Source organism: Dermacentor silvarum, chromosome 4 (genome assembly GCF_013339745.2).
Source record: "Dermacentor silvarum isolate Dsil-2018 chromosome 4, BIME_Dsil_1.4, whole genome shotgun sequence".
Taxonomy (NCBI): Eukaryota; Metazoa; Arthropoda; class Arachnida; order Ixodida; family Ixodidae; genus Dermacentor; species Dermacentor silvarum.
In genome coordinates this window covers 132,849,447-132,860,147 of record NC_051157.2, presented here as the reverse complement: position 1 = coordinate 132,860,147, position 10,701 = coordinate 132,849,447, and the positions used below count along the sequence as shown (strand labels likewise).

Genomic DNA, 10,701 nt, shown 5'->3' with positions numbered 1-10,701 from the left:
TTCACAGAGTCAGTCGCAGAGGAAGGTCCACTGTCACAAGCGTTCATACAGTCCAGTGTCCTTCAAGAAGTGAAGAAGAGCTTTTGTGGCCTTTCGCATGCAAGAATGCGTAGGCCATGGTCCCAGAATATTTTCCTCTGACAGCACTCTGCTATCTAATATGCTGAGTTGAGTTTGGAGAATCCGTCGTTGAGCGTCAAAAGCTGGGCAATGACACAGAAGGTGCTCTAGCGTCTCATCGCACCCGCACGAATTGCATGCCGCACTGTTAGCCATTCCTATTAGGAATGAATAGGAATTTGTAAACGCGACGCCCAACCACATGCGACACAGTAAAGTTGCTTCTCTATGGGAGAGTCCAGGTGGCAAGCGAAGTCGCAATTTAGGGTCGAGAGAATGCAAGCGTGAGTTGCTGAAGCCTGGGGAATTCCATCTTAGAAGTGTGATGTGGCGAGCAAGTGATTGAAGTTGCCGCGCAGCATCCGTTCTTGAGAGTGGTATAGGCACTCGCTGATGTTTTTGATGAGCCGAGCGAGCAGCTTCATCGGCGCTGTCGTTGCCAACAATTCCGCAGTGGCTCGGCAACCACTGAAATACAATGTCGTGCCCTTTCTCGATCGCCTGGTGATGAGCTTGCCTTGCTTTGTACACTAGCTGTTTGTGTAACCCGTGACGTAGGGAAAACTGCAGAATTTGTAGGGCTGCTTTCGAATCGCAGGAAATCGCCCAACGATTTGTTGGTTGCTGGAGCACGTAATGAATTGCACCTTGAAGAGCCGCAAGTTCTGCTGCTGTCGACGTGGTGCTGTGAGATTATCTAAATTGCAAAGAGACGGCGTCGGATGGAACAACCACTGCTCCGGTAGAGCTGTTGGAATTGGTGGAAACGTCCGTGTAAATATTTATTCGGTCAAGATAAGACTCGTGTAGGCAAAGCAGGGACAACTGCTTCAGGGCTAAGGGGGACATGTCTGATTTCTTAGCAATCCCAGGAATTGAGAGGCACACTTGAATTTGCCGGAGACACCACAATGCCGATGTTGGGCGTTTTGCAGGCTTGAAGCCAGAAGGTATCGACTCGTGTTATCTCGTCACAATACTACAGTATGTAGCCTGTGGTTGTCGAACTGGCAAACCGGCAAACCGGCTAAATGGTGGGATGGTAGTCGTGAAAGGTGTCGAATGTGCGCTCTTAGCGTCTCTGCGACGATATGGGTGGTGATCGGGTGCTCCTGTGCAATGACAATCGTCGCAGCTGTCGAAGAACATCTCAGGAGGCCAAGGCATGTCCGAAGTGCTTGGGCTTGTACGCTCTGTAGTGCAAGGAGATTAGTCTTGCATGTGTTCGTCAAGACTGGAAGACTGTAGCGAAGAAATCTGAGAAATAGTGCCCTATATAGCTGTAACATAGAGCGCACGGATGGTCCCCACGATTTTACAGCTATGAACTTAAGCATATTCTCAACACAAATGAGTTTTTTGTTCATGTAGGAGACATGGGGACTCCAGGTGAGGTTTCGATCCACAATTACGCCTAAAAATTTGTGTGTTTTCTTATATGCAATTGAGTGGCCCTCGATGCACGCCGGGTAGAAAGACATCGGTTTTCGGGTAAATGCCACTAGTGCACATTTGTCCGTAGATATTGTCAGATCTTGTCGGCGAAGGTACGCCACTGTCAGGGTTGCTGCTTTCTGTATTCTAGCGCGCGCTCGTGGCCGTGTCACGCCGGACGCCCAGATGCAAATATCATCTGCGTAGAGCGAGACATTGGCTGTCTGTGATAGCGTTTCGGTAAGCCCCACTAGAACGAGCTTGAAAACAGTCGGACTCAACACTCCGCCTTGTGGGACACCACGACTGGAAATATACCTATTTGTCGGACCATCTTCTGTAAGAACAAACACCGATATCCTTGAGGGATAGCTCCTAATCCATCTGAAAACGTGGCCTCTAAGTTCTGCAGCCTCAAGAGCTTGGAGAATGACTTCATAGGTTACGTTGTCGTGGGCACCTTTATGTCTAAGAAGAGTGCCATAGAGAGACGTTTCATAGCTTTTTGTTGCTGCACAGAGGTCACAAGATCAATGACGTTGTCTATTGAAGGCCGTCCACGTCGAAAAACAGCTATAGTATCAGCGCAGATGTTATTGTATTCAAGGTACCACTCCAGACCTGTCAGCAACATCCTTTCCATGACCTTACCGATGCAACTCGCAAGTGCAATCGGTCGGTACGATGTAAGGTCCAGCGGAGACTTTCCAGGCTTCAGTAGATGCACCAGTCGGCTGCACTTCCACTATTGTGCCCAGAAACAACCATGAGGTCTAAGTGCTGGCACACGCATACTTAAAAAATCAGCAGGGGAATATCAGTAAAACAAACCAATGAATAAAATTAACCATCTTGAAAAGAAGACTGTACACACAAGGCGCAAAATGAATACATAAGAAAAAGGAGGAGAACGGAAGTTGAACAATACAAACTATGACACAACAACACAAAGCTCGGAGGAGAACAATGACAGCGAGTTGTGAAAAATATCAAGATCACGAAACAGGGCGGTATAAAGACTCTGTATTCTGTGGACGGCTGAGTGTTGATGATGACAGGCAGGAACATGGGAAGGTCGATGTTCTCTGGTGATCTTGCGCGGAATACGAAACATGAACAGCTGAGGAGTTCGGGGCATACGAGGATGCCGTGAAGGAGTTTGAAAAGAAACAGAAGGTCAGGCCGATTATGTCGGAAGCGAAGTAAAGGCAATGGCAATTATCCAACATTGCTAGAACGAGGTGCAGTGTCCGTGTTAGCAAAGCGGTGATATACGCTTAGAAAGTTTTCTGGTCCCGATGAATAATGCCACTGTTGGATCCAGAAATGCCGTTCCAGACGACCGACGCGTATTCGAGTTGAGGAAGAGAGATTGGAGTGTACAACTTGCGGAACGGTGTAGGAGATTTGAATTCTCTCGATAGCCTGCAAACAGAGCCAAGAGTGCGCATACCCCGCATTGCAACGCATTTATTGTGAACTGAAAAGTGTAAGGTTTTAGCAAAAAGTACACCGAGATCATTGATCTCACAGATTTTACACAATGGTACAGAATATACAGAATAAGAAAAAGAAATCCTTGCTATTTTGCGGGTGAAATTCATGAGTTTGGTCTTAGCATCATTCAAGGTGAGGTTATTATCTGTGCACCATTTATAAAAAGAAAGCAGGACAGACTCCAGGATGCGACAATCATCAACAGTATGAATTTCCCTAACTGTTTGGATGTCATCGGCATATAGAAGGAATGAAGAATTCCGAATGGCGGAAAGGACGTCAATAATAAAACAGAAAAAAGGAGGGGTCCTAATACTGGTCCTTGAGGGACGCTGCTAGTTGCCATGTAAGGCGACGTTTTTTCCATTGACGTTAACATGATCTAGGAGGCTTGGCTGCATTGCTACAGCCTTCCATGCCTGAAAGGTACCTTGCCAGCTGAGTTCCTTGAGCACTTTTGGTGTGTTCTGTCTCATACTCTTGAAAAGCCACGTGACGGCAGAGGATGTAGATGACACCACGAAAAAAAAAATCCCGGAATTTGTGGTAGCCGCATTTCGATGGAGGCAAAGTGCAAAAACGTCCATGTGCTTGCGTTGTAGTGCATGTCAAAGAGCTCCAGGTGGTCAAAACTAATCCGGAGCCCTCCACTACGGCGTTTCTCATAATCAGAACTGCATTTGGCACGTAAAACCCCAGAAAGAAGTGGTAAAATAACTATAATAATAAGTAAAAATAAAACGTGCCTATAAGATAGGCTAATAACTACACATTATACAATATTTCAGTTTTCTAAAATGACCCAAAGCCGTTGCATAATTCAACAAAGAACAACTTTCCATTAGTGTCTAGGCATATACATGGACGTATAGATTTTGAGAGTCAATGTATCCTTTTAGAGCCAGAGTTAAGTGCTACCTTCAGGTGATCAACCTCTTCAAAGCTATCAGTATGGTACACGTAAATTATCATTATCATTATCTTTTGATAATGTCAGATGTACCATTCACCTTAGCAATGTTCAGAATGTTCTCGAACCTTGCGTATGCACCTTCCACCTTTCCTGCACTTGAGTCTCGTTTTAAGGTGGACTTGTAATTGTGAGTGTGAACTGCACAGCCATCCACAGAGACACGACTATAGTCCTCAACTTTCAACACTACAGAAATATTTTTCTTACATATTCTGACAGCTTCTGGCAAGGTGCCTGTGGTCTTCCAAGTTAAAAAAATTATGGGGTTTTACGTGCCAAAACCAGTTCTGATTATCAGGCACGCCGTAGTGGGGGACTCCGGAAATTTGGACCACCTGGGGTTTATTAACGTGCACCTAAATCTAAGTAAACGGGTGTTTTCGCATTTCGCCCCCGTCGAAATGTGGTCGCCGTGGCCGGGATTCGATCCCGCGACCTCGTGCTCAGCAGCCCAACACCATAGCCACTGAGCAACCACGGCGGGTGGTCTTCCAAGTAACTTTAATCCTGGGTATTTCTTCCTCTTTGATTGGATGCATAACTCCTTGGCTTCATGTGATGCCATGGACTGAAGCCGATGAAAGTTGTTCAGCAAGAGGATGCGGGAGAGGATTTGAAATGGGATGCCATTGGAAGATGACACTAGGTTTACTAGGTGCCCCATGTAATTCTCAAACTCGAAGCACGAAACTGCCCAGAGTGGCTCATGCAGCACTACGCTCTTGGGAAATTGCAGCAATGTGTGCACATTAGACGTCATTTGACCTGCTCCATAGTCACACTGGGTCATTACCCCAAATTGCGTGATTTGTTTTTTTTTTTTTGGCTGCTGTCCTCTACATCCTCTGCTGTCCCATGGCTCTAAGAGAATGTAGACGGAAGACACCAAAAGTGCAAAGTGCTGAAGGAACTCAGCTGGCAAGATACCTTTCAGGCATGGAAGGCTGTAATAAAGAAGCCAAGCCTCCAATTCGGACGCTTTCCAATACCTTCTCAGCTTAAGGGACCTTGGCGTTCTGTTATAATAAAATGGAGGTCTCTGGCTTAGGAGCCGATCGTCTATTTCAGATAAAGTCCCGGCACTTCCGATGTACTGCGCTTTGCCCACATTTGAAAACCAAATATCTGTCATCTGGCACACGACACTAAGCAACACAGTGTGCATAAAACGAGGACGGAAGCTCCCCACATCGTCAAAGCCAGGGACATTAATGAGAGGCGAAGGTGCTTTTACACCTTTGACAGTGCGCTGAAGAGCTGCTGCCATTTTCATGTCTGACAACCTCATAGCTGCATCTCTGTCTCCAGCAGTCACTGTGACAGGGTACTTGACGCTACCTGGAGAATAAAACATCGTTTTTAGAGCACTGTTCAGACATCCAACAACTTTACATCGCACACATAAGAGAGATAATACTGCACCTTCAATGAACTCTCCAGGGTGGAGGCACCATGAACAGCCATAGCACCCATTAAACTGCAAGACATTTTGCATTGAAGCCCTCGCTGGAGCATCTGCAAGGCCTGAAATGCAGTACACCTGAAAAGTAACAAAAGGTAACCTTTTGAGCTCCTAGCAAACACCCTAAATCAATGGCAGGACGGATTACAGGGATAAACAGAGGTAACGTCATTTACATCAACTAGCAGAAACAAAATTGGTTCATAGCATGCAAACCGAGAAACATGAAATATTGAAAAACAAAAAGGATCACAGTAGCATGCAAAAATAGTATTCTTTCACAGGCGAAACTTGACATAAACTGCAATAAAAAAGGGGTGAGAGAAGAGAAAGAGAAGTTAATTAAGCAGATAGAGGCTGGGAGGAGGATGCAATCACTGGTTTCTTGAGGAAATGTATGGTCAAGTGTCACACTGCAATAACAGTAATACTATTACATACCTTTGAATGCAGCTGTTCCCCATTATGGCTCCAGTACATTCCTTCAGTGGAAAGTTCCTTCATTTGTTCCATGAACGCCTGAAGAAGCAGAGTCATATCTGGATGCTTCGTGCCGTACCACAATATAGCGCAAATGACGTTGCTCCAGCGAATCTGTGGTGGCAGCTCATTGATAGTCAAGTGCCTGGCCAGATTGAATAGTTGGACGATTTAAACACAGGAATTTCCGTCCGCATTCACAGTTAATGTCAGGTGGTGTTTTCGGCAGCCAAGCTTCTGTCGCTGTTGCTTATAGAAGGCGCCATCAGTAATATCTGTCACAGCGCTGTTCTCGTTTTCTGCGTTTTTTCAGCCACTCGCAAACTTGTAAAGCTCCTGCCTCACGGTGTCGACTGCAAGTACAGAAGCAAACTGCTTCTTCAGTGACAAGTTCACAAAAAAGCACCCTTTTGATGACAACTGGCGACCAGTGTGGCGCTTTCCACAACACATCCCAGACCTTCCGTTACGCTCCTCTAAGCTCCCGCCTGTCTTTGCCAACAGACGATGGCAAACAGGACAATAGAAGAAGAAATTCATCACTTCCGGTGAAGTTCTAGATATTTTCCTGAAGAGGTACTTGATGTCCGGAAGTACATCAGTTCCCAAGAGATTGTTGCTGTACTTTAAAAGATCTTCAATAGCAGTCCATGCCAGGCAATGCTTTATAGCAATGTCCATAGCCCAGTACAAGAGCGTCCCCAACAGACAATTTGTTTCCGTTGCCAATAGGACGCCGAAACTCCATGCGAAAGAAGCTGGAGCTGGCGGAACTATTGGGTGGCTGGGCTGAAGTTGATTCAGCACTTTGAAATTCAGAATGGCCTTGCAAATCACTTGCCGCTGATTCAGTTTCCATGACAGAAGAGAAACTGTTGTCAATGCAGCCTTCTGCTCGTTCACTTCCATGTCAATTGGCCGGGGATGCAGGGTGACCTGCGGACGTAGGTGCATCTGAATTAACGCTCAAATCAGGCCCTGCTGAACTTGGTAGTGTCCTTTTTTGATGTCATGTAGCGTCGATCTTGGGAGAGGGTCATTCCATGCTCCGGGCTCGAGGTATCGCTTGCGGCTTTTTTTTTATCGCATTCGATTGTGTCGGTCAATAATTCGTCATGGCTCACAAAAGGCACACAATGCTTGCAATCGACGCTATATGACGAAAAAAAAAAAACAATGATACAATAAAACAGATCGTGGCTGGAACATCAACAACGGCAAAGCGTGGTTTGCATGCTTGGCTTATTCCTTGGCTTACCCGGGTTCTTGACTTCTCTAAAGGCAGACATTTTGCGAGTCAAAATAGGACATTGCCGTCCTGTTGTCATGCATACAATGTTAGTGAACATGACACACACGCACACGCACACGCACACGCGCGCGCGCACACACACACACACACACACACACACACACACACACACACACACACACACACACACACACACACACACACACACACACACACACACACACACACACACACCACACACACACACACACACACACACACACACACACACACACACACACACACACCACACACACACACACACACACACACACACACACACACACACACACACACACACACACACACACACACACACACACACACACACACACACACACACACACACACACACACACACACACACACACACACACACACACACACACACACACACACACACACACACACACACACACACACACACACACACACACACACACACACACACACACACACACACACACACACACACACACACAACACACACACACACACACACACACACACACACACATGTATTGCGACAGCAACGACAAACACAAAGAACCCAAGTATGCATGTATCTATAGTTGTTGTGCATGTATAAATCATGTCACCATCTTATGAAAACGCAAAAGAGTGGCTATGTAGGCTTATATGTAGCCCGTGTCCAAGCCATTATCATCCATCCTGATTCGTTGGCTTCCGCAGCTGACCGCCGCACCACGTTACACTAGCCACTGTAACTGCGTTTTGCAGCGTATCTTCGTAGGCCTGACCTACGTTGCAAACACAAATAGTTACTTGTTGCCTCGGTCGTCAGGTTTGCCAGAAGAATGTTCGGTCTGATTCGCTTCCTGGATGCCTTCGACAAGGAGGAGTACACTGTCCCAGTGAAAGATTGATATCAAAGACTTCAATCCGGCAAATGAACAGGATTTCAACAGAAGTAAGGTCTATACGACGCTCTGGGTGGAGGAAGACAATCCCGAGAGCAATGGGCCACATCCTTCCCAAGTTCTTCTAGCAAGTAAGTAATCGGGACCAGCGGCTGTGCATCACATCACTTGTATGCGCTGTGTATAACCACGTTTATATATTTCTTGAGCAAATTTCGCTGAAAAGCCGCGGTTGCTGGTAGAATAAATTGAAATTTTACTCCGCGCTGTCGCTCTACTGTTTGCGCCCACACTTAATATAAGCATACGGTTTTAGAACACGCAAAAGTACATGTAACAGCATTAATTTCCTGGTCAGCATCTAAAATTTCACGTGGGCCTCCCGTTTCCTTTGCATATTTTACAGCAAAAATTTTGTTTGCAGGATATTCTATTGTCGCGAGCGGCGTACTGACAGGAAAAAATTGTTCCGGCGAATTGTTTCAAAACTCCGGTCATCAAACAGATCACGAAAAAAATCTAGTGCTCGAAAAAGTGTATTTTGCACTGCCCCTGGTCTGGACACCTAAAATTAATGAGATTTAAAGTTTCATGGTGTCACATTGTGTTAGCTACAGCACTGCATATATAATCAAAATGATTTGCCTTATTTTCATAAATATTTAAAGAGCGGCAATAATTTACAATGATTTCCTGGTTTGCGCTATTGCTCACATTGTCTTTGCAAGCTTGTTCAGGAAGCGTTTTAGCCAGCAGCTCTTGAGCACATCCACTTCGTTGAAGCAATAAACTTTTTTTAACGTATACAAAATCTTTCTTTTTTATTCTAGCAAATTAACTCGCATTATGTCCGCATTCGTAAAATATATTCCATGTGTCATTACTTTTCTTTTCAGCCATAACATTATTAAAAGACTTCCACTTTTGCAGAGAGGCTTTCTTTCGACACATGTGTAAGCCTCATATTATGTTCACATGATGGCGAAAGGAATCTGAAGCCTGTAATGAGCACTTTAAGAGCTTCTCACTAATCTAATTTAAATGTATAATGGAAACTGAGCTGACAAGCGCAGTTTATCTTTGGCAATACTGGCATAAACATTTTTGAAGGAATACAAATTAGGCTTGATAGTTAAAGGGTTAATTGGGCATTTCTGCTGGAAGCCACGGACACTAATAAACACACATTTTATGTGCAAAACAGCTACGTAATGGCTATGTGAAATTTTTTCAGGTACTTAGTTTTTAGGTTTGCGTGAGTACTTTAACTGCTTCCACTACGTAATACATAGGTTCCAAAGAAGAAATTGACAAGTAAAAAGGCAAACAAAAGACTGTGTAGACCAGTCATCCTTCCATCTGACTTTGAATGAGGTGGTGCAAGTGAAGCAGATGCACCAGCATCACAAAAACAGGCCTTCAATCAAGTACATTGCACAAAATGTTTATGGGAGAAGCTCCTTAGGGTCGAGCCTTGTCCCTTGTCGCGCCATCGTAGCCACGCTAGTACTGTGCTCGGCGCAACTGTGCTCTCTTTCTCGTTCCCGACGCGCGCTCTCTCTCTCTCGTCCGTAGCTAGGGGCGCTGCAGTGCACAAGGGCTATATAAATGCTATATATACTGTACACAAGTACTGTATATATATAAAGATATGTACTTTATATATATATATATATATATATATATATATACAGTATATGTACGCCACGCTCCGGCTTACGGTTCCGTTTCCGGTTCCACTTCGGTTCTGGAAGCGGGCACGGGAAGTCAACTTCCGGATTCCGGCGAACGCTTCCGGCGTTTTGCCCGAATGATCCCCTGACCTGTGCTTCTCCCACTCATCATCATTCACTTCGTGGATATGCGGTGTTTTTTTAAACATTACAACTTAATAATGCATTGTGGTTTCAACATCATTTTGCAGCGCTAGAAGAAAGCCAGGGAGATTGATGCAGACTCAAAGAGAACTGCCTATCAAAATATATTAAACGAGCACTTAACTAGTGTTTCAAATAAAAATGAAGATACTCGTGCTATTCAGGTATGTGCTATTAAAATATTTATCTTCATATTGCTATTATCCTATGTTTGAATTATTACTGTACGGCCGTGTTTGCAGGTGGCCAGAAAAAAAGAACGGAAGCAGCCGGAGAGTGAGTCAGACAGCGGCACTGATGATCATGTTGTCTTTCTTAAAGAATTGAAGTGTGCCACGCCGGACGCACGTTACTGGCGCTGCCGGCATGAGGCTTCTGCAAAAGAAAACGCCGAGCTGCGGGGCATCATGGCATCAGTGAACAACAACATTGATGTGAAACTTTCAACAAGTCAGTGGTGCTATGTTGTTTCATTGGTTTGCGGAATTTTATTACATTTTCTTTATAGGAGCCAAACTAAATGATGTTTTGTATGTCTTTAGATGTAGAAATGCTGGAGTCCCGCAAAGTAGAGCTGCGTAAAGTGCAGGAGTCTCGTACAGGTAAAGTGCATTACACTGCATGAAATATTTCACCTTACTATTTTTTTTCTGTAAAATATCTTCACACATTCAAGGCGCAGTTAA

The 10,701-nt window shown here is 44.9% G+C and overlaps 1 protein-coding gene across 1 annotated transcript; it reads right to left on the bottom strand.

Moving 5' to 3' along the window:
• Nucleotides 1-2,268: 2,268 nt before the first annotated feature.
• On the bottom strand, nt 2,269-5,549 carry LOC125945017 (uncharacterized). Its single transcript, XM_049666555.1, has 2 exons — nt 4,562-5,549; nt 2,269-2,348 (listed from the first exon to the last, which is right to left on the bottom strand). Exons 1-2 carry the CDS (start codon nt 5,517-5,519, stop codon nt 2,269-2,271), a joined length of 1,038 nt encoding a protein of 345 aa, XP_049522512.1. The 5' UTR covers nt 5,520-5,549.
• Nucleotides 5,550-10,701: the final 5,152 nt, after the last annotated feature.

Bases quoted from the DNA above. Each gene is read 5' to 3' on its own strand.
- LOC125945017 (XM_049666555.1), bottom strand. From the start codon at position 5,519: ATGCAAAATGTCTTGCAGTTTAATGGGTGCTATGGCTGTTCATGGTGC. The intron at 2,349-4,561 runs GCATCCAATCAA...TGATTTTTTAAG, and splicing joins ACATGAAGCCAAGGAGTTAT to TATGCGTGTGCCAGCACTTA.